General features: G+C 49.5%; 1 protein-coding gene across 12 annotated transcripts in view; it reads left to right on the forward strand.

Annotated features, from left to right (window-relative positions):
• The window catches only part of STYXL1 (serine/threonine/tyrosine interacting like 1), a 55647-nt gene that overhangs the window by 1075 nt on the left and 26703 nt on the right, over window positions 1–27869 (forward strand). For 2 of the 12 annotated variants that reach the window (XM_054496562.2, XM_054496569.2), the window contains exons 1-4: window positions 86–213; window positions 18879–18982; window positions 20703–20764; window positions 26873–27014. In XM_054496562.2, the coding sequence (XP_054352537.1) occupies window positions 18880–18982; window positions 20703–20764; window positions 26873–27014 (307 nt within the window). In that variant the 5' untranslated portion in view covers window positions 86–213; window position 18879. Of the gene's footprint in view, window positions 1–50; window positions 214–15688; window positions 15760–18707; window positions 18781–18875; window positions 18983–20702; window positions 20765–26872; window positions 27015–27869 lie in introns of those variants that run through there. The other 10 variants (XM_054496573.1, XM_054496575.1, XM_054496563.1 and 7 more) reach the window with 9 other exon arrangements.

The following is a 27869-nucleotide window of genomic DNA, read 5'->3' on the forward strand; positions in this document are numbered from 1 at the left end:
CCGGGATATCGTGAGATCACGGCCACTTCCGGGAGTCGGAAAGGAAGGCTCCGGGACGCGCCTGGAAACCGTAGTGTTTGGCTGGGTTCCAGCGTGGCCGTCTGTGTGGCCGGTGGGGGACCTGCGGTCGGAGTGGGAGGGACAGTCTGCACCCAAGAGGTAGAAGAGGACGGGCGTTAGGCTGGAAGCGCCTTAGAGGAGCCATTTTTCCAGGTGGGGCCCCAGGCAGAGGCTCCGACAGGGAGCCTGGCCATAGTCGCGCAGCTGGGGAAGTGGAGTGCGTCCCAGACCCGAGCCCCCGACCTCAGCCAAACCCATTCCTTCCACCCTGGCAGGCCAGAGGGGACTCTGAGCTCCGGAAAGGCAGGGTCAGGGAGGCTGAGTCCTTAGGCGGGGTGGGAGGAAGGGGCCATCTCCTCAGATCCGGGCCGTCGTTTCCCAAGTTGCAGAGACCCTTGGGTTCAGGTTTAGTGACGCCACTGCTGATAATGGCGACCCCCAGCCCTGCGAGCTTTAGAGGACCACTATTCTGTGTTCCGGATGAGCAAATAGGTTGTAGGGACAACAACTTCCGTGGTCATACAGTTCCTACCTTTTCACGCCTGCCCGGCAGTGTTCTGACGGTCCCACTGTTGCTGCTTTACGAATAAAGACCCTGTGGCTGAGGCCAAGTGGATTTGCAGAGTTTACGCAGACAGAAAGTCGAGTAGAATTCCTTGCTTACAATGAGTTTGTCACTTAAATGTGTGAATTTATTTATTTTTTTGAGACGGAGTCTCACTCTGTAGCCCAGGCTGGAGTGCAGTGGCGCGATCTCCGCTCACTGCAACCTCCTCCTCCCGGGCTCAAACGATTGTCCTGCCTCATCCTCCTGAATAGCCGGGACTACAGGCGTGCGCCACCACGCCCGGCTAATTTTTATATTTTTAGTAGAGACGGGGTTTCACCATGTTGGCCAGGCTGGTCTCAAACTCCTTACCTCAGGTGATCCGCCCACCTGTGCCTCCGAAAGTGCTGGGATTACAGGCGTGAGCCATCGCGCCCGGCCTAAATCTGTAAATTAGGAGCTTTATTTTTCCCCCCCTCTATTTTCTGGGCATACAGAGATTTCTCAGACACAGACCTTGCCCTGAAAAAGTTTCACAGTTGAGTGGAGCCCATAGATGTGCCACAGGTTGCCACCCTGATAGAGGAATGTGTAAATCCAGGGTGGACCAATGACTAAGGCAGCCTGGGGGCAGTGGTTGGGAAAACAGTGGCAATAACAGCAGAAGTGCTAAAGAAGGTGTCAATACGGCCGGGGGCGGTGGCTCAAGCCTGTAATCAGAGCACTTTGGGAGGCCGAGGTGGGTGGATCACCTGAGGTCGCGAGTTCGAGAACAGCCTGACCAACATGGAGAAACCCGGTCTCTACTAAAAATACAAAAAAAATTGGCTGGGCGTGGTGGCCCACGCTTGTAATCCCAGCTACTCGGGAGGCTGAGGCAGGAGAATCACTTGAACCCAGGAGGCGGAGGCCAAGATCATGCCAGTGCACTCCAGCCTGGGCAACAAGAGCGAAACTCTGTCTTGAAAAAAAAAAAAAGGTATCAATACAAGAGAGTTCATGGCGACTGCTGCACTCTGCTTCCTCTCTTCCACTTCTTTATTGAACTGCTAAGATATGCCAGCCTGGCTGGGGTCAGTGGCTCACGCCTATAATCCCAACATAGCAAGACCCAATCTCTATATTTCATTTTTAAAAGAAAATTTTTCGAAAAAGACATGCCACCCCAATTTGGGAGCTGAGTATTCAACTGTGAACAGGATCTACACATTCTTTGCCTTCAGGGAGCTCAGAGTCTAGTGGGAGAGACAGGTAAATTGCAAGCAGCACAAATGAACAGTAGAAGTGTGAAGTGCTGTGGGGATGCAAAGGAGGTACATTTAACACAGGATTGGGATGGGGGTAGGCACTGTGTGAGAGAGGACCTTCCAAAGCTGAGATGTGGCCAGATATGGTGGGTCATGCCTGTAATCCCAGCACTTTGGGAGGCCAAGGCGGGAGGATTGCTTGAGGCCACAAGTGTGAGACTAACCTGGGCAACATAGCAAGATCCCTATCTCTATAGTTAGATTGATTGATTTTTTTTTTAAATTTTTATTTATTTTTGAGACAGAGTCTTGCTCTGTCCTCCAGGCTGGAGTGCAGTGGCGTGATCTTTGCTCACTGCAACCTCTGCCTCCCAGGTTCAAGTGGTTCTCCTGCCTCATTCTCCTGAGTAGCTGGGATTAGCACACCACCACACCTGGCTAATTTTTTGTATTTTTTTAGTAGAGACAGGGTTTCCCCATGTTGGTCAGGCTGGTCTCGAACTCCTGACCTCGTGATCCACCCACCTCGGCCTCCCAAAGTGCTGAGATTACAGGCGTGAGCCACCGTTCCCGGCCTGATATATATTTTTAAAATTAAAAAACAAAAACACCCCCAGGCAAGGTGGCTCATGCCTGTAATCCCAACACTTTGGGAGGCTGAGGCGGGCGGATCACTTGAGGCCAGGAGTTCATGACCAGCCTGGCTAACATGGTGAAACCCCATCTCTACTAAAAATACAAAAATTAGCCCGGCATGGTGGTGTACACCTGTAGCCCTAACTACTCCGGAGGCTGAGGCAGGAGAATCGCTTGAACCCGGGAGGTGGAGGGAGGTTGCAGTGAGCTGAGATAACCCCACTGTACTCCAGCTTGGGCGACGGAGAAAGACTCTGTCTCCAAAAAAAAAAAAAAAAAACCGGGTGTGGCGGCTTACACCTGTAATCCCAGCACTTTGGGAGGTCGAGGTGGGCAGATCACCTGAGGTCAGGAGTTTGAGACCAGACTGGCCAATGTGGCGAAACCCCATCTCTACTAAATATACAAAAATTAGCCGGGCATGGTGGCGTGTGCCTGTAGTTCCAGCTACTCCGGAGGCTGAGGCAGGAGAATCCCTTGAACCCAGGAGGTGGAGGTTACTGTGAGCCAAGATTGTGCCATTGTACTCCATCCTGGGTGATAAGAGCTAAACTCCGTCTCAAAAGTGCGCGCGCGTGCTCGCACACACACACACACACACACCTGGGTGATAAGAGCTAAACTCCGTCTCAAAAGTACACGCACACACACACACACACATGCTGAGACATGCTGGAAGAGTAGGTATTTCTCAATGGAACATTCAACTCCAGAGGAGGAAAAGATCCCTTGCCTTGGAATCAGAATTCTCAAAGGAGGTGCACTAGGGCCTGGGAATTTAACAATGGGAAATGTTTAGACAGGAAAGGAGGAGAAAAAAGGCCAAATAAAATCCTAGCAGGAAAAAATAAGCATAAGCTGGTATTCAGGGGACAGTGAATAGATCATTTATTTTGGAGTGGGGACATTAGGGCAAGCAGTGTCCTTTATCTTATCACCTACTGCATCCTCTGGTAATTATTTACTCCTCTGTCTTGTCATTAGAACTGAGAGCACCTCACAGCCAGGTACTAAGTCTTGCCAGGTACTGAGTCTGTCATCTGTTTTTTTTGTCAAACATGCGACTGGGTTGAAAGGGCCTCAGTGAATCTGGAGAGTTGAGTGGTTTTAGGTACAGCTGGAAACAGCAGGTTGGGAAAAACTAGATTGTGCCGGTCCCATGAATGTTAGCTGAGAAGTTTGTATTTCATTTCTTGGGAAGCAAGTGTTTATCAAAGGTTATTTATTTATTTGAGATGGAGCCTCGCTCTGTTGCCCGGGCTGGAGTGCAGGAGCGCGATCTTGGCTCACTGCAACCTCCACCTCCGGGTTCACGCAGTTCTCCTGCCTCAGCCTCCCGAGTACCTGGGATTACAGGCGTGCACCACCACACCTGGCTAATTTTTGTATTTTTAGCAGAGACAGGGATTTGTCATGTTGGCCAGGCTGTTCTTGAACTCCTAACCTCAAATGATCTGCCCGAGTCAGCCTCTCAAAGTGCTGGGATTATAGGCATGAGCCACTGCACCCAGCCAATCAGGCTTTTGTGACACCGCCAGAACTGTGTTTGAGGAAGATTAGACTGACCTTGTATGCTAAGAATTCCCAGGAAAAAAAATGGAGATTGTTTAGGAATCTATTCAGGGAGATTGTTTAGGAATCTATTTTATGGATGACAAAGGTCTGAATTACGGTGGTGGCCATAGAAATGGAGTGGGTAGGGCCAGTGTGGGAGAAGTCTCATGGGAAGAATGGGTAAGAGTCTGTGCTCATCTGGGTTTGAGGAGTGAAAGAAAGAGGTGTGGAAAATGCATAAAGAGGGAAGTCGGGTTATACCAAAGGAGAGGAGGAAAATAAAGGAGGTTATACCAAAGGAGAGGAGGAAAAATAAAGAGTTCCGTTTTAGATGGGCTTAATTGGGAGTTATGCTGAGTTGTCCATATAGAACTATCAGTGGTCTGGGCCAGGTTCATGCCTGTAATCCCAGCACTTTGAGCAGCCAAGGCGGACGATCACTTGAGCTCAGGAATTCAGGACCAGCCTGGGTAACATGGCTAAACCGTCTCTACAAAAAGTACGAAAATTCTCTGGGCATGATGGTGTGTGCTTGTAGTCCCAACTACCCAAGAGGCTGACATGAAACGATCGCTTGAGCTCAGGCGATCAGGGGAGGTCAAGGCTGTAGTGAGCCATGATTGTGCCACACTGCAATCTGACATGGGTGACAGAGCAAGATATGTCTCATTTGAGGGGGAAAAAAAAAGGAACTGTGGGATTGAAACTCAGAGAGGCCAGGGCGGAAGTCACCTCCTGTAGAGGGGGAGAGTTGAGACCATGAGCAATAAACTGGAATCACAGATTGTCAGGCTCGCTCCCACATCTGGAATTCAGTTTCCTCCACATCCCTCCCAAGTCCTCATCTCCACAGAAGAGGAACTTGCTACCTCCCAAGCCTTCTATTTGGGCCATCCCAAACAACTTGACTGCTAGAAAAGCCTCACATTTGGCCCAGTGCGGTGGCTCATGCCTGTAATTCCACCACTCCGGAAGGCCAAGGTGGGAGGATTGCTTGAGCCCAGGAGTTCAAGACCAGCCTGGGCAACACAGGGAGACCCTGTCTACAAATAATAAAAATTAGCCAGGCATGGTGTTATGTGCCGGTGGTCCCAGTTACTCAGGAAGCTGAGGCAGGAGAATTGAGCCTGGGAGTTTGAGGCTGCAGTGAGCTGTGTTTGCACCACTGCACCCCAGTCTGGGTGACAGAATGAGACCCTATCTCAAAGGAAAAAAACATAAAAAGCCTCACACTCAGCTCCTATCTGCCTCTCTCTAAGGAAATACCAAGGTAATTAACGACAGTCTTATTGGCTGCTGTATCAAGCACTGTGTGGTAGGCATTGATTTTACTTGGTGTTTTGCAAGTGAAACTTATATTGAACAAGCAGGGTTTCCACAGTCAAGAAGTAGAATCCAATCATGCAACAGCTTTCGGTCTTTAAATCTTTGCTTGCCCTTGGATTGCGTCTGGTTACCAGGACAGACTTACTGTCCAGTTCCCGTTAATAATCAAAACTAGGAATTTAATTCAAAGGTAAAGCTGCTTCTCTTCCCCTCTCAAGCTTTCTTTGGGCTCCCACATTTGAAGACAGTAGTTGACTTCTGTTTATTTTGTTTCCTCTTCCATCCCACCCCAGCCCAGGCCAACTATGGCTTCTGAGGCATCCTGTGTTGGTGGAGGGGGTTATAAGAGAGTAGAGATGGGGCAAGAAAAGCCCCTTCGACATCTGACCTTGTTACTGTCTCAGCTTGATGGGAATTTGTAACTGACTTTCCCATGGAGCGCAGAAATTCTGGGGTCTTTCTTACCTCCAGTTCCCATGATGAGGTGGTCATCTCAGTCTTGCTGCTTCAATTCCTCCCTCAGCCCCTGGCTTCTGGAATCCTCCACCACATGCCATTGGTCCATTTTCCCTCTAGGTGGCCCTCTTGGGCAAAGTTCCTTTAAAATGGCTTCTCGGCTGGGCGCGGTGACTCACGCCTGTAATCCCAGCACTTTGGGAGGCCGAGGTGGGTGGATCACCTGAGGTCAGGAGTTTGAGACCAGCCTGCCCAACATGGTGAAACCCCATCTCTATAAATACAAAAAATTAGTTGGGCATGGTGGCGGGCGCCTGTAATCCCAGCTACTGGAGAGGCTGAGACAGGAGAATCGCTTGAACCTGGGAGGCGGAGGTTGCAGCGAGCCGAGATCGTGCCACTGCACTCCAGCCTGGGCGACAGAGCGAGACTCCATCTCAAAAAAGCAATAGTAATAAAAATAAATGAGTAAAATAGCTACTAGTTGGCCTTCTCCCCTGCCTGGTCCATATCTGATCTACAGGAAACAGGTATCCTTTGCCCCAACAATTTCTTGGGGTACAGGCCATTTCAAATGCAGCTACCTCTTCTTGCTTTGCCAACAGCTCGCCAGCCTCATGCCAGCCTCAGATTTCCAGCCCAAGGCCTATTATCAGCCTCTGTGCCTGCACAAGCTTCAGAGGGCACAGGCCAAGCTACCCTAGGGGCTGGCTTCTGGTTTCATGAATTGTTCCAAGAAAGCAGAGACTTGTGAATGTTTGGAATCAGAAAGATGCCAATAGGGAGAGCTTTGAGATTCTGAAAGGAGAACAAGGGAGATTAGGTGAAATTGTATGAGATCAGAGGGTGCTTATCCCTTGGACTGTGGAGAAAAGCACATAAGGGCCTGGTGCGGTGGCTCATGACTGTAACCCCAGCACTTTGGGAGGCCGAGGCAGATGGATCACCTGAGGTCAGGAGTTCGAGACCAGCCTGGCCAACATGGTGAAACCCTGTCTCTACTAAAAATACAAAAAATTGGCCGGGAGCGGTGGTGCATGCCTGTAGTCCCAGCTACTCGCAAGGCTGAGGCAGGAAAATTGCTTGAACCTTGGAGATCGCGCCACTGCACTCCAGCCTGGGTGACAGAATGAGACTCCGTCTCAAAAAAAAAAAAAAAAAAAAAAAAAAGCACATAAGGGCACCCAGGGAGCAGTTGGTGGAGGAGGGCGACTCACAGCCAGTGGCCTTAACTTTCCCGGGCAAGAATAGAAAATTAGAGAAGTTGCTCCCAAAGAGGATTTGGTTTGGATAACAGTTGTGATCACTGGGAAAATGCTGGTCAAATGTGGAAAAACAAGAGCGGGATTAGCTAGTGGCTGTGAGGGCCAAGCTGAAGTTCTGTAATGTGTACTTGCTGTGTGCCCAAGTCCACATAGTTTTCTACAGCCCAGACCCCATACCAAGGTCACAGACATATACACAAACTCACACACATGCATACATGCACACACATGCACCTGCAGATTCCCATCCTGGAACACTTAAACACATCAATCTCGACAAGGGAATTATTATTTTATATTGATCTATGGTTTTCATACAATGAAGTATATAGGTCTTAAGTGTTCTGTTTGGTTTTGACAAATTCCACCCTTGTAACAACCACCCAAAACAAACTATAAAACATTGCCATTATTCCAGAAAGTTCTCTCATGCTCCTTTCCATTCATCTGCTAAGACACCTATTTCCTGATTTCTATGATCGTAAAGTTGCTTTGCCTATTTGTCATCGGATAGGAAAATATACAAATACATTGACAGCCTGTCTTAGTCTCTTTTCTGTTACTATCACAGAATGCTTGAGGCTGGGTAATTTATATAGCAAAGAAGTTTATTTAGCTTACTGTTCTGGAGGCTGGGAAGTTCCAGATTCGGCAGCTGCATCTGGTCGGCTTCTGGTGAGGGCTGCATCTGCATCATAACATAGTGGTGGAGACAGGAAATTAGGTGTGGAAAAGGGAAAATGCAAGAGGCAACCTCGCTTTATAACAACCTGCTCTCAAGAACTAGTCTGTTCCCTGGAGAAGACATTCATCCATCTTAATAGCCAAATCACCTGTTAAAGGCACCACCTCCCAATACTACCACATTGGGGACCAAGCCTCAGCATGAGTTTTGGCGGGGACAAACCATATTCAAACCGTAACACACCCTCCTCACCCCACCCCTACACACCCACATGTACTGATCATTTTGCACCTTACAGTGGGTTTAGATCACAATCATGTGCTATCAGATTTTGGTATTAGGTGCATACATTATATACTAACCTACCTTCTCTTCAACCCTAAAGTCATAGATCAAGTGAAGTATTTTACTATTTTAATTTAATTTTTTTTTTTTTGGAGATTGGTGGGGGGGAGGGGGTTCTCACTATATTGCTCGGGCTGGTCTTGAATTCCTGGCCTCAAGTGATTCTCCCAGCTCAGCCTCCCAAAGTGCTGGGATTACAAGTGTGAGCCACTATGCCTAGCCAAGTGAAGTATTTTAAACCTCTCCTTTTGGATCCCTGGAGCTAAAACAAAGGGTTAGAAAGGTGGTTATCATCCTGCCTTGCCTGGGAGTTTTACTCATTTATCTGTAGCTGCTCTAGGATATTGGAAGTTGGGGACATGTATTTTTAAAACAGAACCATATTTAGATAAATACCTTTTTTTTTTTTCATTTTCTTTTTTTTTTTTTCTTTTTTTGAGATGGAGTCTTGCTGTGTTGCCCAGACTGAAGTGCAATGGCACGATTTCAGCTCACTGCAACTTCCGTCTCCCAGGTTCAAGCGATTCTCCTGCCTCAGCCTCTGGAGTAGCTGGGATTACAGGTGTGCGCCACCATGCCTGGCTAATTCTGTATTTTTAGTAGAGACCAGGTTTTACCATGTTAGTCAGGCTGGTCTTGAACTCCTGACTTTGCAAACCTCCTGCCTCGGTCTCCCAAAGTGCTGGGATTGCAGGCGTGAGCCACCGTGCCCAGCCTTAGATAAATAGCTTTAACTTTTACTTGGGCCTCCTACCTGCTGGAAGTCAAAGGAGTTGGCTTTCCAGGATAGATCCCAGCAGAACAACCGGGAGGTGTTGGACTGGCCACAGCAGAGCCACCAAGGGGCTTCCAAGAGCTGAGAGTCACTGATTGTGGCAGATCTGAGTCTGCAGTGAAGCCTTCTGTCAGGCAGACCAGCCTGAGGCCTGAGAAGGGAGAGCAAAGCCAGGTCACAGCCTGGTCAGGGCCATGAACTCATGTCAGAGAAGTGGAAGGTGGGGCCTGAGCCCAATCAGGGAGCAGAGGAGAAGCAGGCCCCAGAGACAGAGTCGGAGGAATTGGGCCAGAGGTGGTGGTCACAGTCTTTGGAGACTGTGTTGTAGTTCCCAGACCCCACCACCCACTCCCGACAGCCTAGTTGCCATATGAGTAGACCTGTTACCCTCACAGGACCACTAGGGCACCTCTCAGGGGTCTAGCGGGCTTAGGTTTGGGGACATGGAATTGATAGCAAGATCTAAGGCAAGGAGCAGGGATGTGGACGGCTGGATCTAGGCCTCTGATCCATACCTGCTGTCTCTAAAATATAGAGGTACTAGCGATGGAGGCCAGGCACTGTGGCTAACGCCTGCTATCCCAGCACTTTGGGAAGCTGAGGCAGGTGGATCACCTGAGGTCGGGAGTTTGAGACCAAGCTGGCCAACATGGTGAAACCCCGTCTCTATAAAAATACAAAAATTAGCCTGTCATGGTGGTGTACGCCTGTAGTCCCTGCTACTGGGGAGGCTGGGGCAGGAGAATTGCTTGAACCTGGGAGGTGAAGGTTGCAGTGAGGTGAGATCACGCCACTGCATCCCAACCTCGGCAACAGAGACACTGTCACAAAAAGAAAAAAAAGGTGATAGTAGGTACTAGTGATGATCAAGGCAAAGTTAGGAGGTTATGATGGCCCTGGCCTCCTCCTCCTCCTCCTTCCTCTTTCTTTCTTCTGTGCCAGTGGGACCTGGTGTCCCTCTGAGCTAAGAGACAGATTTCAGGCCCACTTCTGCAGCCTCCACAGCTCTGGGGGTGTCGTGGCCTGGGACTGTATTATCCAGCTTTGTCAAGGTTCAGGCCACAGAGAATGTGTCAAGCTGGGATTGAGGAAAGACTGTACGAATCCCTTAAGATCCTGACCCTTGGCTGGGCACAGTGGCTCACGCTTGTAATCCCACCACTTTAGGAGACTGAGGCGGGAAGATCACTTGAGCCCAGGAGTTCGAGACCAGCCTGGAAAACATAGTGGGACCCCGACTCTACAGAAACTAAAAACAATTAGTTGGCCGGGTGCGGTGGCTCACGCCTGTAATCCCAGCACTTGGGGATGCCAAGGTGAGCGGATCACGAGGTCAGGAGCTCGAGACCAGCCTGGCCAACATGGTGAAACCCCGTCTCTACTAAAAATACAAAAGTTAGCTGGGAATGGTGGCGCACGCCTGTAGTCCCAGCTACTTGGTAGGAGAATTGCTTGAACCTGGGAGGCGGAGGTTGTGGTGAGCCGAGATCGCACCACTGCACTACAGCCTAGGCAACAGGGCAAGATTCCGTCTCAAAAAAAAAAAAAAAAAAAAAAATTGGGTATGATGGTGCACACTTGTAGTCCCAGCTACTTGGAAGGCTGAGGTGGGAGGCTTACTTAAGCCCAGGAGTTTGAGGCTGCGGTGAGTGAGGATCGCGCCACTGCACTCCAGCCTGGGCAACAGAGACGCTGTCTCTAAGAGAAAACAGCAAAACAAAATGTAACCCAAATATGACAAGAGTTAATTAGCTCGCCTTGAGGCCATTCTCAAGAATGTCGTTCAACGGCGGCTCATGCCTGTAATCCCAGCACTTTGGGAGGCCGAGGCAGGTGGATCATGAGGTCAGGAGATCGAGACGATCCTGGCTAACACGGTGAAACCCCGTCTCTACTAAAAAAAATACGAAAAAGCCAGGTGTGGTGGCCGGGTGCTTGTAGTCCCAGCTACTCGGGAGGCTGAGGCAGGAGAATGGCGGGAACCCAGGAGGCGGAGCTTGCAGTGAGCCGAGATCGCGCCACTGCACTCCAGCCTGGGTGACAGAGCAAGACTCCGTCTCAGAAAAAAAAAAAGAATGTCATTCAATTCCCAAACATAAAGCGGGTCCTGACGGTCTTGAAGTCACATAACGAGTAGGGAGGTTTTTCTGGGACAACAGAGGAGAGGCTCATGTCATCCCACAGAACCAAACACCCCCACATTCCTTCAGACCGCTCTGTTCTTCCCCATTGTTCTCTTCCGGAAGCGAGACCCTGTCTCTACAAAAAAATTAAAACTTAGCTAGGTGTGGTGGCATGTACCTGTAGCCTCAAGCTACTCAGGAGGCTGAGGTGGGAGGATCGCTTGAGCCCAGGAGCTTGAGGCTGCAGTGGGCCATGATTGTGCCACTGCATGCCAGCCTGGGCAACAGAGTGAGCCCCTGTTTCAGGGAAAGAAAGTGAGAGGGTAGGAGTAAAGGAATTTCCTAAGCTGCTGCCATGTGTCAGGCCCACTGCTAGGCAATTTATATCATTTAGCTCTTGAATGATCCTATAGCTTTGCCAGTGTGTATTATCTCAGCTTACAGGTGAGGGCATTGATGCATGTCACTATGTTTAAGCCTTGGTCATGCTGGCACAGCCTGAGCTTCCCACTGTGAACCAGAACAGTGGTGGGGATTGGCTGTGGACCCTGACCCTTACCTGTGCTGGTCAGCCTGAGCCAAGGTCCCAAAGTGAAGCTCATGGTCTGGCTTCTCCAGGATCATCAAGTGTTGTCTCTTCTCCACCAGAAGCAAATGCCCATCAATTGTGTCCACCTGGACTGTCTGGGGGGGTTCGGGTGGCTTGGCAGTTGAGCGCTGGGTCAAGCCTGCGGTGTCCTGGAACTCCTACAAGAAGCCTATGGTCAGGCCCAGCCTCTGACACCTCCACTGTCAGTCAGGATGGAAGTCCCCTGGGTGTTGGGCAGACACAGGGAGGCAGGGAGATGAGCTGGATCTGGCTGGGTCCCTGCTTAGTCACAGGCTCTGGCAACCTCTAATGAAACATCCCTTCCCAGTTGGCTGTTTTCCCCAAATATAGACACGTGCTGTCACTAGAGGGGAGCTTCCCAGCCCAACTGCTTCTGGACCACGCTGGGCTGACTCGGGGAGAGAGCCACCCACGAACCCCTGGTTTGAAGGCCAGACTAGGTCATCATATGGAAGGTGACAGACCTTCCCCCTGGTGGGTGTACTGTGTGCAGGGACAAGGCCTGTGCTAGCACCCTGCTGTCTTGACAGTAAGTGTCTTTGGGCTAGGCATGGTGGCTTATGCCTGTAATCCCAGCACTTTGGGAGGCTGAGGCGGGCAGATCACCTGAGGTCGGGAGTTCCTTCTGCCTTGGACACCCAAAATGCAGGGATTACAGGTGTGAGCTACCACACTCCACCAAGGGTCTCTTAAGAAGAGCTGGCCGGGCGCGGTGGCTCACGCCTGTAATCCCAGCACTTTGGGAGGCCAAGGCGGGCAGATCACAAGGTCAGGAGATCGAGACCATCCTGGCTAACACGGTGAAACCCCATCTCTACTAAAAATACAAAAAATTAGCCGGGTGTGGTGGCGGGTGCCTGTAGTCCCAGCTACTCGGGAGGCTGAGGCAGGAGAATGGCATGAACCCGGGAGGCGGAGCTTGCAGTGAACAGAGATCGCACCACTGCACTCCAGCCTGGGTGACAGAGCGAGACTACATCTCAAAAAAAAAAAACAAAACAAAACTATACTGTGTTGAAAGAGTCCTGTATAAAGGAGGATGTCTTAAATTTGCCATTTTGACTCTGTTTTGAATAGGTCACAAGGAAAATGAGACTTGGTAGCCTGGTGAGGTGGCTCAAAAAAAAAAAATCACATGTAAAAGACTTGATCTTGGGATAAATAAATTTAATCAAAATTGAAAGTGGAAAAAATGGAAACTGGCTAATTGTGACATACAGAAAATCGAGGAATTAAAGTGGCTTAATGGATTCACAAAGGAAAATACTTCTGGCAAAAACTCATCTATATTACTTTAGTATTTTTATGTAAATGCACAATATATCAGAATATCCTTGAGGGCTCAAATGGTGGAGCTAAGGACAGCTAAGCTCTTCAGGGACCAGGCGCGGTGGCTCACGCCTGTAATCCCAGCACGCTGGGAGGCCAAGGCAGGCAGATCACCCGAGGTCAGGAGTTCGACGCCAGCCTGGCCAACATGGTGAAACCCCATCACTACTAAAAATACAAAAATTAGCTGGATGTGGTGGTGGGCGCCTGTAATCCCAGCTACTCAGGAGGCTGAGGTGAGAGAATCGCTTGAACCCAGGAGGTGGAGGTTACAGTGAGCTGAGATCATCCCACTGCACTCCAGCCTGGGGGACAGAGCAAGACTCTGTCTCAAGAAAATAAGTAAATAAATAAACTCTTCAGGGTTCAGAATAGCACCAAATGGGATGGTTACTCGTGCTCAGTCCTCAACTTACCCAAGGCTAGAGGTGCCCTAATTTCAGTTCACAGGGATGCATCTTCTCTTGGAATCATGCTATTAGGTTCAGGGACCGCTCTCATCCTTCCAGCACTTTACCAGTGGGTGAGGGGCAGTTCCTGCTTGACCAGGTAGAGTCCTTTGAGAAGGAGAAGGATCTGCAGAAGGAGATCCTTGGGGCTGGGTTTTTATCTATAGGACCAGAGATGATTCTTTGGCTAGTGAATAAGGAGATAGAGTTAGCAATGGGGGAGAGTACGTAGGAGCTGAGGATGGGCTATGAGCCATAGACCAGATGGGTTAGGAGCCAGCTTTTAGTTTTGCTTAATGAGGTTGTAGGACTAGACACAAAGCCCACCTCTCTCCTCTATACTTACCACTGCCAAAGTGGCCTGGCTTTCAGAGGCAGAGGATGTGGAACCTGAGTTGGGGGGTGGGAGTAAGGAGGTCCTTAAGAGGAGTCCACACGTGGAAAAAGTATGACGGCAGTGTTGGGAAAGGCCATAATGGTAACTGACAATAATGTATTCGTTCCACATGTGTTCATTGACTATTACTTTGCAGTACATAAATCTGGGGTATTGGGTGAGGACCTAGCAGTGGACAAGACAGGCAAGACCTTTCCTGAGAAACCAGGAGACAATAAACAAGCAAATAAGCGTAATAACTTCAGGTGATAGTGAGGTGAAGACAAGGCCCTACTCAGATTTTAAAGATTTCCCGGACTACTATGTGAAGGTGAAACTGGAGGGAGGAAGGAGGAAGCAAGAAATCCAGTTGGGCAGTACTGCCTCATCAGGAGAGAGATAGTAGTGTCTTGGACCAAGACGGTACCCCTGGAGATGGAGAGAAGTGGATGGACTTGGAATAAATGAAGGAGGCATAGCTCAGAGACTGGATGTGAGGGAAAGGGGAATGAGGTCATTGGGCCCAAGCAACTGGGTGGATCATGGTGCTGTTGATTGAGACTGAGAAGGCTAAATGAGGAGCAGGTACTGGAGGTGTGGGCACGAGAGCATTGAAGTTGTATTTCGGCCATGCTGTATTTACGATGTCTACCAGGCACCCTGGTAGAGTCTGCAGCTCAGTAGACAGGTGAAGGTGGGATAAAATTTGGGAATCATTGGTATGTGTGTGGTATTCAGGGAACTGGATGAATCACTGTGACTCTAGGTCTTAGAGTGTTGGTCCTCAGCTAGGGGTGATCTTGCCCCCTTCTTCCAGGGGACCCTTGGCGATGTCTGGAGATATTTTCTGTTACTGGTGATGGGAAGAGGTACAGTTTGCTTCCGGCATCCACTAGGTGGAGACCAGGGATGCCACTCAACATAGCAGTGCACAGGCCAGCTCCCCACACATAGAGTTACCTGGCCCCGGATGTCAGTGGTGTCAAGGTTGAGAAACCCCCTACCCTAGAGTGAGTGTGTAGATAAAGCAGAAAAAAAGGAAAGTAAGCCCGGGGGCATTCTTCCATGCAGAGCTGGAGAGGAGCGGTCTGCGAGGAAGAAGGGAAGCTTGGAGAGTGCGGTTTCCTGGGAGAGGAGAGTGTCTGGGGAAGAAACCGTGCTCAACCGTGTTACATGCTCCTAAGAGGCTGAGGCGTTTGAGCACAGAGAGAAGTGACCAATGGCTTAGGCAAGATGGACATTGTTGATGACTTTGATACAGAGCAGTCTTTGTGGTTTGGTAGGGTTGGAAGCTCCAGGGGAACCAGCCTGGGCAACATAGTGAGACCCCATCTCTTAAAAAAAAATCAGCCGGCCATGGTGGCATGTGCCTGTAGTTCCAATTACTCAGGAGTCTGAGGTAGGATCACTTGAGCCCAGGAGGTTGAGGCTGCAGCAAGCTATGATAGTGCCACTGCACTCCAACATGGGCAACAGAGCAAGACCTTGTCTCAAAAAAAGGCAGCAGCTCCAAAGAGTAGGTTATGCCAATGGCCAATACTCACTGAGTATTTCCTCCCTGCTTAGAATGCCTGACAAATGTGACTTCATGAATCCACACACACCAGGCAGGTGCTGTCACTCTCATTATATAGAAGTGGCAATATTATTCTCACCCCCATTTTACAGAGGTGGGGACTGAGGCACAGAGAGGCTAACCACTCCTTAGGGCCAGGCAGCTGATAGTAAATGGCAGAGCCAGGATTCAGACCTAAAAGAGTTTGACTCCAGGGTCAGCGTAATTGGAGGTGAGGAAGTGGAGGCGGTAAATGAAACCACACTTTTGAGAGGTGGTGTTTCTCTTTCCACACTTCTGCTGGAAAGAAGAACAGAGATAGGTACAAGAGGATGTTTGCATGTCAACAGGAAGGACCCATGTGGAGGCTGAAACTGATGATGCTGTGGAGCGGGTGCTGAGAACTGAAGTCTTTGAGGAGGTGAGAAGGATCTGAGGTTTAAGTTGAGGTGCTGGCATTTCCCAGGAGCATCGTCTGGTAACTCTGAAGTGGAGCCTAACCATTTAGAGCAAGATTACCCCTGGACTCAACTTCTCCCCTTCGCTGTCTCCCACTGGTCTCCAGAGGCTCCACTCTGCTGTCCTTCTAGCCCTCTTGCTAAAAGATAGCTGGCCAGGTGCAGTGGCTCATACCTGTCATGCCAGCACTTTGGGAGGCCGAGGCGGGAGGATCACTTGTGGACAGGGGTTTGAGACCAGACTGGGCAACATAGTGTGAGACCCCCATCTCCACAAAATTCAAAACTTAGCCGGGCATGATGGCATACACTTGTAGTCCCAGCTACTCGGGAGGCTGAGGCCAGAGGATTGCTTGAGCCTGGGAGTTTGCAGCCACAGTCAGCCATGATCACACCACTGTACTCAAGCCTGGATGACAGAAAAAGACCCTGTGTCAAAAACAAATAAAATAAAAGCCTTCCTGCAGGAAGCTGCTGCACAGGCCTGACCCTTCCAGAAACAATTGGGCCCAGGAGCCAGTGTCCCAAGAGCAGCTCTGCCAACTGGAGCCCAAGCCTAGCTCTGTACACATCAGTGATTCTCTACCCAACATGACTGTCGGGATCCTTAACATAGAGGCCACCTGTGTTGGCCTGTGCAGTGTCTTAATCAAGCTTTTAGTGGAGCCACACCAGGCTCCTTTGAACTCTCTTAGGTACTGCACTTGCCCCTGCTCCTGGCAGAATGTTCTTACCCTTTGTTTCGTCGTCTCTCCCTCCTCCTCTTGCCCAACCTCCTGCCTCAGTTTAGCAGTTACATCCTCAGACAACCCTTGTCCCATTCCCCCAACTAGGTGAGAACGTCCTGTTAGGTACTCTGTCACAATGGATCCCAGGGTTTTTTTTTGTTTGTTTTTTGTTTTTTTTTTTTTGAGACAAAGTTGCTCTGTCACCCAGGCTGGAGTGCAGTACTACAGTCTGGGCTCACTGCAACCTCTGCCTCCTGGGTTCAAGAAATTCTCCTGCCTCAGCCTCCCGAGTAGCTGGGACTACAGGCATGCACCACCACACCCAGCTAATTTTTGTATTTTTAGTAGAGACGGAGTTTTGCCGTGTTGACCAGGCTGGTCTTGAACTCCTGACCAAAGGTGATCTGCCTGCCTCAGCCTCGAAAAGTGCTGGGATTACAGGTGTGAGCCACCACACCCAGCTGATCCTCCTCCTCCTCCTTTTTTTTTCAAGACAGGGTCTCACTCTGTTGCCCAGGCGGGATTGTGGTGGTGTGATCATGGCTTACTCAGCCCCACCTCCCAGGCTCAAGTGATTCTCCCACCTCAGCCTCCTGAGTTGCTGGGGCCACAGGCATGTGCCACCACAGCTGGCTAGTTGAAAAAAAATTTTTTTTTTAGAGATGGGTTCTCACTATGTTGTCCAGGCTGGTCTTGAACCCCCGGCCTCAAGCAATCCCCTCTACCTTGGCCTCCTGAATAGCTGAGACTATAGGTGTATACCACCATGCCCAGCTAATTTGTATTACAGGGTCTTGCTATGTGGTCCAGGCTGGTCTTGAATTCCTGGGATCAAGTGATCCTCCTACCTAGGCCTCCCCAAGTGCTGAGATTGCAGGCATGAGTCACTATGCATGGCCCCAAGATCTTTTATAGTGCTCTTGCATCTTGCAATTCTTTCTGCAAGTGTCTGCATTCCATGCTAGACTATAACCTTCGTGAAGGCAGGTTTTGTTTACCACAGTTATTTCCAGTGCCTGGGACATAGTAGGTGCTCAGTAATTATTTGCTAAATAAGCAAATGAACTGGTAACTGTTTTACAGCCCATGTGGTATGTATATGGCTCAGATAACGTTGTATTCAAGATTTTATTCTCTGCCCACATTTCACTACACATTTTTTTTTTTTTTGAGATGGAGTCTTATTCTGTAGCCCAGGCTGGAGTGCAGTGGTGCAATCTTGGCTCAATTCAACTTCAGCCTCCGCCTCCCGGGTTCAAGTGATTCTCCTGCCTCAGCCTCCCAAGTAGCCGGGATTACAGGCGCCTGCCACCATTCCCAGGTGATTTTTGTATTTTTAGTAGAGATGGGGTTTCACCATGTTGGCCAGGCTGGTCTCAAACTCCTGACCTCAGGTGATCCACCTACCTCGGCCTCCCAAAGTGTTGGGATTACAGGCGTGAGCTACTGCGCCCAGCCAACTACACATTTTTTGAAGCCCTCCTGATCACTTCCTTGATTACTCTCATCTTTGTCTGAAGTTCAATATATTACTTTTTTTTTTTTTTTTTTTTTTGGAGACAGAGTCTCACTCTGTCCCCCAGGCTGGAGTGCAGTGGCATGATCCCGGCTCACTGCAACCTCTGCCTCCCAGGTTCAGGTGATTCTTTTGCCTCAGCTCCCGAGTAGCTGGGATTACAGGTGTGCACCACCATGCCTGGCTAATTATTATTATTTTTTTAGACAGAGTCTCACTCTGTCACCCAGGCTGGAGTGCAATGGCCTGATTTCGGCTCACTGCAGCCTCCGCCTCCTGGGTTCAAGTGACTCTCCTACCTCAGCTCCCTGAGTAGCTGGGACTATAGATGTGCACCACCATGCCTGACTAATTTTTGTATTTTTAGTAGAGACAGGGTTTCACCATGTTGGCCAGGCTTCTCTTGAACTCCTGAGCTCAGGTGATCCACCTGCCTCAGCCTCCTAAAGTGCTGGGAGTACAGGTGTGAGCTACCACGCCTGGCCAATTTTTTTTTTTTTTTTTTTTTTTTTTTAGTTGAGATGGGGTCTTGCCATGTTGGCCAGGCTGGTCTTGAACTCCTGGCCTCAAGTGATCCACCCGCCTCAGCCTCCCAAAGTCCTGGGATTACAGGCGTGAGCCAGCACGCCTGGCTAGATATGTGTATTTAAGATTTTATTCTCCTCTGTGCACTATATTTCACTATACAGTTTTGAAGAATTCCTGATAACTTACATGATTACTGTCATCTTTGTTTGAAGGTATGTTAAAAAAGAGTTTAATTCATTATATTACTTTGTGGTCATTCATCTAAAATAGAGGTGTGTTACCCTTGTGTGTTATTAATTCTTCCCAGCAGGATGCCTGGTTTGCTTCTGTGTGAACCGACAGAGCTTTACAACATCCTGAATCAGGCCACAAAACTCTCCAGATTAACAGAACCCAACTATCTCTGTTTGTTGGGTAAGTACTTGGAAAAAAGCGGAGGAAGTCGAACACAGTGTCCTTCAAACATTATTTTTGATGAGTTAACAAACTTTTGGGAGACGGGGATGAATGACTTTAGAACAGGGGTCCCTGGGCCGGGTGTGGTGGCACACGCCTGTAATCCCAGCACTTTGGAAGGCCAAAGTGGGCGAATCACTTGAAGCCAGGAGTTCAAGATCAGCCGGGCCAACAGGGCAAAACCCCATCTCTACTAAAAATACAAAAAAAATTAGCTGCAGTGGTGCACGCCTGTAATCCCAGCTACTCAGGAGGCTGAGACATGAGAATTGCTTGAACCTGGAAGGTGGAGGTTGGAGTGAGCCAAGATTTGGGCCACTGCATTCCAGCCTGGGTGACAGAGTGAGACCCTGTCTCAAAAAAGAAAAAAAAAAACAAAAAAAACAGAAGTCCGCAACCCCCAACCCCCTGTACCAATCTGTGGTCTGTTAGGAACCAGGCGGCACAGCAGGAGGTGAGCAGCAGGCAAGCAAACGAAGCTTCATCTGTATTTACAGCCACTCCCCATCGCTTGCATTACCGCCTGAGCTCCACCTGCTGTCAGATCAGCAGCAGCATTAGACTCTCACAGGAGCGCAAACCCTACTGTGAACTGTGCGTTCAAGGGATCTAAGTTGTGCTCTCCTTATGAGAATCTAACGCCTGATGATCTGTCTCTATCTCCTCTCACCCCCAGCAGGGACTGTCTAGTCGCAGGAAAACAAGCTCAGGGTTCCCACTGATTGTACATGATGGTAGAGTTATTTCATTATATATTACAATGTAATAATAATAGAAATAAAATGCACAAAAAATGTAATGCACTTGAGTCATCCCCAAACCATCCCTGCCCCCCAGCCCACTGCCCTGTTCCGTGGAAAAATTGTCTTCCATGAAACCAGTCCCTGGTGCCAAAAAGGTTGGGGATTGCTGCTTTAGAAAGCTGTTAAGAGGCCAGGTGTGGTGGCTCGCACCTGTAATCCCAGTGTTTTGGGAGGCCGAGGTGGGCGGATCAACTGAGGTCAGGAGTTCGAGACCAGCCTGGCCAACATGGTGAAACCCTGTCTCTACTAAAAATATGAAAATTAGCCAGGCGTGGTGGCATGTGCCTGTGGTCCCAGCTACTAGGGAGGCTGAGGCAGGAAAATTGCTTGAACCCAGGAGACGGAGATTGCAGTGAGCCGAGATCATGCCACTGCATTCCAGCCTGGATGGGGATTTAGTGTGAGCTCACTTCAAATTTGATTTCTTCCTTCCCCTTCCTGTTTTTATTTATTTATGAAACAGAATCTTGTTCTGTTGCCCAGGCTGGAGTGCAATGGTGTGATCTTGGCTCGCTGCAAGCTCCACCTCCAGATTTAAGTGACTGTCTTTCTTCAGCCCCCTGAGTAGCTGGGACTACAGGTGTTGCCACCACACCCGGCTAATTTTTGTATTTTTAGTAGAGATGGGATTTTGCCGTGTTGGCCAGGCTGGTCTTGAACTCCTGGCCTCAAGTGATCCACCTGCCTCGGCCTCCCAAAATGCTGGGATTACAGGTGCACGCCACCACACCCAGCCCCACATCTGAAGTTTTAAACTGACAATGACTATCCCTTAACTGCCAAACAAATAGACGTTGATGACGACGTAAGTCCTCTAAGTAGTTTGGTCATATGTTCCTTTGCAAATTCAGTTCTTAAATACTTTTCCTTTCCAGATGTCCGTTCCAAATGGGAGTATGATGAAAGCCATGTGATCACTGCCCTTCGAGTGAAGAAGGTACATGGGCAGCGTCGGGATCTGGGGCAGGCTGGCTACCTTGCAGTGGGGTGGGGAAGAGTGGGAGGTTTCACCCTCAATCCAGGGGGCAACAGAGGCAGGACTGTTTTCTCTGTACCCACTGTGGTGGTCTTCCACACCTCTCACCCTCACACATTTTCTCAGGTGTCCTCCCATCCCCCAAGAATGGTCAACAACTCCATTAGACAAATATTGATTTATTTTATTTTTCGAGACTGGGTCTCGCTCTGTCATCCAGGCTGGAGTGCAGTGGCACAGTCATAGCTCACTGCAACCTTAAACTCCTGGGCTTGGCTAGGCGTGGTGGTTCATGCCTGCAGTCCCAGCACTTTGTGAGGCTGAGACAGGCAGATCACCTGAGGTCAGGAGTTCGAGACCAGACTGGCCAACATGGTGAAACCCCATCTCTATTAAAAATACAAAAATTAGCTGGGTGTGGTGGCTCACACCTGAATCCCAGCTACTTGGGAGGCTGAGACATGAGAATCGCTTGGACCTGGGAGGTGGAGGTTGCAGTGTGCTGAGATCACGCCACTGTACTCTAGCCTGGGCAACAGAGTGAGACTTGGTCCTAAAAAAAAAAAAAAAAAATCCTGGGCTCGAGCAGTCCTACCCCGCTCAGCCTCCAGAGTAGCTGAGACTACAATGGGGAATGCCACCAGGCCTGGCTAATTTTTGTATTTTTTGTAGAAATGGGGTTGCACTGTGTTGCCCAGGCTGCTCTTGAACTCCTGGACTCAAGCCATCCTCCCGCCTTGGCCTCCCAAAGTGCTGGGATTACACATGTGAGCCGCCTAAGCCTGGCCAAATATTGATTTAATTCCTTGATATGCCAGGTACCATTCCAGACCCTGGGGATACAACAGAATACAACAGCCTGAGTTCATTGTCCCTGCCCTCATGGAGCTTTCTTTTTTTGTTGTTTTTAATTATTTTTTCTGTTTTTATTTTATTTGTCGTTTTTATATATTTTTTTTCATTTTTATCTTTATTTTTGGAGCTTTATTTTTAAAATTTTTAGGGACAGGGTCTTGTTCTGTCACCTGGGCAGGAGTGCAGTGGCACAATCATGGCTTGAACTCCTGGGTTCAATCAGCCCTCCTACCTCAGCCTCCTGAGTAGCTGGGACTGCAGACTTGTGCCAACATGCTATTTTTTTTTTTTTTTTTTTTTGTATCTTTAGTAGAGACAGGGTTTCACCATGTTGGACAGGCTGGTCTGGAACTCCTGACCTCGTGATCTGCCTGCCTTGGCCACCCAAAGTGCTGGGATTACAGGCGTGAGCCACTGTGCCTGGGCCCCCTGGTTTATTTTCTATCTCATTAGTTCACCTTCATTTTCTCCTTTTGCTGCCTGAATGTAACTACTGGTCTGTCCTTGATCTCCGTATCTGTCAGGGTACTTTCTTGACAGATTTCACTGGAGCTTAAAGCTGCAATGACATATCCACATGCAATTAGCAGTCCTGGCAAATTTACATCTAAAATTTTGGGCGGGGCATGGCGGCTTACTTCTGTAATCCTAGCACTTTGGGTGGCCGAAGCAGGAGGATTGCTTGAGTCCAGGAGTTCAAGACCAGCCTGGGCAACATAGCAAGACCCCTGTCTCTACAAAAAAATTGAAAAATTAACTCAACGTGGTGATGCACCTCTGTAGTACCAGCTACTCGGGAGGCCGAGGTGGAAGGATCACTTGAGTCCAGGAGGCCAATTGCACCACTGCACTTCAGCCTGGGCGATAGAGCAAGACCCTGTCTCAAAAGTAATAAAATAAAACTTTGTCTTCTAAAATTCCCCTTTCCTCCCCATTCCCGCTGTACTTGTCCACATCCCGTCTCTGCTTTTTTTTTTTTTTTTTTTTTTAAGACGGAGTCTCGCTCTGTCCTCCAGGCTGGAGTGCAGTGGCGCGATCTTGGCTCACTGCAAGCTCCGCCTCCCAGGTTCATGCCATTCTCCTGCCTCAGCCTCCCGAGTAGCTGGGACTATAGGCGCCCGCCACCATGCCTGGCTAATTTTTTGTATTTTTAGTAGAGACAGGGTTTCACTGTGTTAGCCAGGATGGTCTCCATCTCCTGACCTCGTGATCCGCCCACCTCAGCCTCCCAAAGTGCTGGGATTACAGGCGTGAGCCACCACGCCTGGCCTCTCTGTTTCTTTTTCTGCACATAACTCGATAACTCAGCAGGGAGCATGGGCAGGCTGTATTTTTCCAGGATATTTCCCCATACAAATCCATCATTATTGTCTTTTTGTCTTTTTTTGTTTTTGAGACAGAATCTCGCTCTGCCTGCCTGCCCAGGCTGGAGTGCAGTGGTGCAATCTCAGCTCACTGCAACCTCCATCTCCCAAGTTCAAGGGATTCTCCTGCCTCAGCCTCCCTAGTAGCTGGGGTTACAGGCACCTGCCACCACGCTTGGCTAATTTTTATATTTTTAGTAGAGATGGAGTTTCGCCGTGTTGGCCAGGCTGGTCTTGAACTCCTGACCTGAGGTGATCCACCCGCCTTGACCTTCCAAAGTGCTGGGATTACAGGCATGAGCCACCACGCCCGGCCCATAATCTTACTCTTAATCCCCATTGCAGGCCTTTTGCTGCAACGGGTTCAGAGCCCCTCATGATGTATGCGCCTCTGTTCCCACTCAGCTTTCAAGTCTGTGCATTTCTTTGATTCTGGCAGCACCTCCTGCTCTGGGCCTCTGCCCCTCAGCACCTCCAATTCAGACTGATAGCTTTTTTTTTTTTTTTTTTTTTTGAGACAAAGTCTCGCTCTTGTTGCCCAGGCTGGAGTGCAGTGGCGCAATCTTGGCTCTTGCCTTCCCTCTCTAGCTTCCCAGTTAGCAGATTGAGGCCTTCAGGGCATTCCCAGCCCCAGCAGGACAGAAAGGCTCCCAGCCTGCCCCCCAGCCCCGTTCTCAGCCTTCTTGGATCTGACCACCTCTGTCTCTAGCCTCATTCCCAGTTCTCTTCCACTCTCACCTGACACCTTGGCAGCACCTTGCTGCCATGTTTCCTTCTATGACGCACATATATCCCATACTGTAACTTTAGCAGCACCGTGCTGCCATGTTTCCTTCTATGACGCACATGTATCCCATACTGTAACTTTTTTTTTTGAAAACAGAATATGTCCTACTGTTGATTTTTTTTTTTTTTTTTTTTTTTGAGACAGAGTCTCACTCTGTCGCCCAGGCTGGAGTGCAGTGGTACGATCTCGGCTCACTGCAACCTCCGCTTCCCAGGTTCAGGCAATTCTTCTGCCTCAGCCTCTCGAATAGCTGGGACTACAGGCGTGTACTACCACACCTGGCTAATTTTTGCATTTTTAGTAGAGATGGAGTTTCACCATATTGGCCAGGCTGGTCTCAAACTCCTGACCTCGTGATCCGCCTGCCTCGGCCTCCCAAAGTGCTGGGATTACAGGCGTGAGCCACCGCACCTGGCCGATTTGTATGGCTTTGTTTTTTTTGTTTTGTTTTGTTTTGAGACAGGGTCTCACTCTATCGCTCAGGCTGGAGTACAATGGCACCATCACAGCTCACTGCAGCCTTGAACTCCCAGGATCAAGCAGTCCTCCTACCTCACCCTTCCCAGTAGCTGGGACCATAGGCGTGCACCACCACACCCAGCTAACTTGTATTTTTTGTAGCGATGGGGTCTCGCTATGTTACCCCGGCTGGTCTTGAACGCCTGGGCTCAAGCAGTCCTCCCTCCTCAGCCTCCCAAAGTGCTGGGATGACAGGCGTGAGCCACCAGGCCTGGCCTGTTTTGTACTTTTAATGTGGTAGTGTCTTTTTCCCTAAAAGTGGGTGTGGTGAATTTCGGTTGTTTTTCTGCCCAACACCTCCCCGTTTTTGAGGGGAACGTCTCCTCTCTCTGCTCAAACCATGGGTTTCTAGTGGTGCTCTCTAAAGTAATATTCTGGCCAGGCGCGGTGGCTTATGTCTGTAATCCCAACACTTTGGGAGGCCGAGGTGGGGAGTTTGCTTGAGCCCAAGAGTTTGAGACCATCCTGAACAGCACAGTGGGACCTGAGAAGGCATCTGTTTACTGCCTTCTTTTTGAGTGGTGGTGGTGTTCTTGTTGTTGTTTTGAGACAGTTTCACTCTGTTGGCCAGGCTTGAGTGCAGTGACATGATCTCGGCTCACTGCAACCTCTGCCTCCCGGGTTCAAGCCATTCTCCTGCTTCAGCCTCTTTGGTAGCTGGTACTGTAGGCGTGTGCCACCACGCCTGGCTAATTTTTGTATTTTTAGTAGAGACGGGGTTTCACCATGTTGGCCAGGCTGATCTCAAACTCCTGACCTCAGGTGATCTGCCCGCCTTGGCCTCCCGAAGTGCTGGGATTACAGACATGAGCCTCCGCCCCTGGCCTTGTTGTTGTTTTGAGACAAGTCTTGCTCTGTCACCCAGGCTGGAGTGCAGTGATGCAATCATAGCTCACTGCAGCCTCCACCTCCCAAACTCAAGTGATCTCTCACCTCAGCCTCCCGAGTAGCTGGGACTACATGTGCACCCCCCACACCGGGCTTTTTTTGTCTCTACAAATACATCTATATAGAGAGATATAAATATATAAATTAGCCAAGTGTGGTGGTGCATGCCCGTGGTCCCAGCTACTCAGGAGGCTGAAGTGCGAAGATCATTTGAGCCCAGGAATTCAAGGCTGCAGTGAGCTATGACTGCACCGGTGCAGTCCAGCCTGGGCAACAGAGTGAGACCCTGTCTCTAAAATAAAATAATATCCAGAACCCTGGCCACAGTGATTGGTCATGGGTCTGGCATGAAAGCTGAGCCAATCAGAATTGGAATTAGAGAAAGGTGTCTCTGTCCAGCCTGGTGGTGGAATTGGGAAGATGGGACTCTGAGCATTGCTGGGGTTTGTGGCTCAAGCCTCTGGAGGAAGCCATCTGAGAAGGGGAAGTCAGTGTGGAGGGGTGGAGGGGGAAGCAGAGAGGAGGAGAGCCCGAAGGAGGTCTGGGCTTTAGGGTCTCTGGGTCCTAGAGCCAGCTGCTTTAGGTTTGGAAACCGGCTGCATCTTTGCCTTGCCTGGAATGTTATCTGCCAATAAGTCGCTCTTTTGTGCACACTCCTGGTTAAATTGGTAGTACATCTTATAATCCATGAGGTTTTTTGTTTGTTTTGTTTTGTTTTTGTTTTTTTGGGACATAGTCTCACCCTGTTACTCAGGCTGGAGTGCAGTGGTGCAGTCATAGCTCACTGCAGCTTTGAACTCCAGGGCTCAAGCGGTCCTCCCACCTCAGCCTCCCAGGTAGCTGGGATTATAGGCATGAGCCACCATGACCAGCCACATTTGATCTTCTAGTCCATCTCATTCCTTCTGCTCACTCATGACTTCTGCTTCTACACACTGTCTACTTACTGCCGCCTTTTTGAGTGTTTTTTGTTCTGTTTTGTTGTTTTGGGACAGGGTCTTGCTCTGTCACCTAGACTGGAGTGCAGTGACACAATCACAGCTCACTGTAGCCTCCACCTCCTGGGCTCAAGTGATCCTTTCACTTCAGCCTCCTGAGTAGTTGGGACTACGGGCACATGCCACTATGCCTGGCATTTTTGTATTTTTTTTTCATAGAGATGAGGGTCTTGCAATGTTGCCCAGGCTGGTCTCGAACTCCTGGCCTCAAGCAATCCTCCTGCCTTGGCCTCTTGAAGTGTTGGGATTACAGGTGCAAACCACTGCATCCAGTCTGGTGTTTCTGGATTCAGTCTCCACTGCCAAACACTCTCCCCATGAGAAAGGATGTCACTAATTCAATTGACCATGGTTTCTCTGACACCAGGGTACCTAATAGGCTGTGGATCAGTCAGACCAGCTGTTCTTTGGTCAGGCACTTCTCTCTGGTCCAGTCAGCTGTGGTCAGCTTTTCTCAGAAGGGAACATAGATGCCGAGGATCCTTGGGATTTAACAGACTCTCCATCCACTGTCTCAGTGCTTCTGGGCCTGTATGTATAGTCAGGGGAGAGAGTGCAGTCTTAGCTCCTCCCAGTGCTGCTATGCAGGGAGTCTCTGCTCAACCGAACCTGCCCACCAACAGGCCTCTCTTGTGTGTGTGTTTTTTTTTTTTTTAAGAAAAATAATGAATATCTTCTCCCGGAGTCTGTGGACCTGGAGTGTGTGAAGTACTGCGTGGTGTATGATAACAACACCAGCACCCTGGAGATATTCTTAAAAGATGATGATGATGATTCAGACTCTGATGGTGATGGCAAAGGTGGGTTTTATGCAACAGTAGCAAGAATAATAGTTAACGGCTATTGAACAAATTTGTTATAGGACCAACAGGTTCATATGCCCATGGCATGGGAACAGGCCAATGACACTGAGACAGCAGGGTTTGCATCAGAGAAAGAGCTTCGTGATCACTGGATACCAAGCAAGGAGATGGGAAGAGGCCCTCAAATACATCTCCCCAAGGAGTTTGGAATGGGGTTTTTAAGGGGATTGGGGAGGGTGAGGGACTGGAAAATTGGGGTCATTGATTGGTGGAGGAAAGGGGGATGAAATAATCAGGACGTGGAAACTGCGTTCTTTGGTGAGTCAGCTCCTGTGGGGCCCTTCAGATCAGCTGATGTCAGTGGTTTCATCAGTATGCAGGACCTGAAAGAATATCTCAAAGAGAAAACAGTGTTCCTTGACGTTCAAGTTGTCACCTACAGAGCAGTTAAGGGAAACTGTGTTCTTGGCCGGGCACGGTGGCTCATGCCTGTAATCCCAGCACTTTGGGAGGCCGAGGCGGGCGGATCACGAGGTCAGGAGATCGAGACCATCCTGGCTAACACGGTGAAACCCCGTCTCTACTAAAAATACAAAAAATTAGCCGGGCGTGGTGGCGGGCGCCTGTAGTCCCTGCTACTTGAGAGGCTGAGGCAGGAGAATGGCGTGAACCCAGGAGGCAGAGCTTGTAGTGAGCGGAGATCATGCCACTGCACTCCAGCCTGGGCGACAGAGCGAGAGACGACTCCTCAAAAAATAAAATTCTTGTAACAGGGTCTATGTGATTCTAGGACAATACACATCAAACAGCTGTGAGCAAGCAGGTTGGAGAGCAAGCAAGGTGACTTAGTGA

This window comes from Pongo pygmaeus, chromosome 6 (assembly GCF_028885625.2).
Source record: "Pongo pygmaeus isolate AG05252 chromosome 6, NHGRI_mPonPyg2-v2.0_pri, whole genome shotgun sequence".
NCBI lineage: Eukaryota > Metazoa > Chordata > Mammalia > Primates > Hominidae > Pongo > Pongo pygmaeus.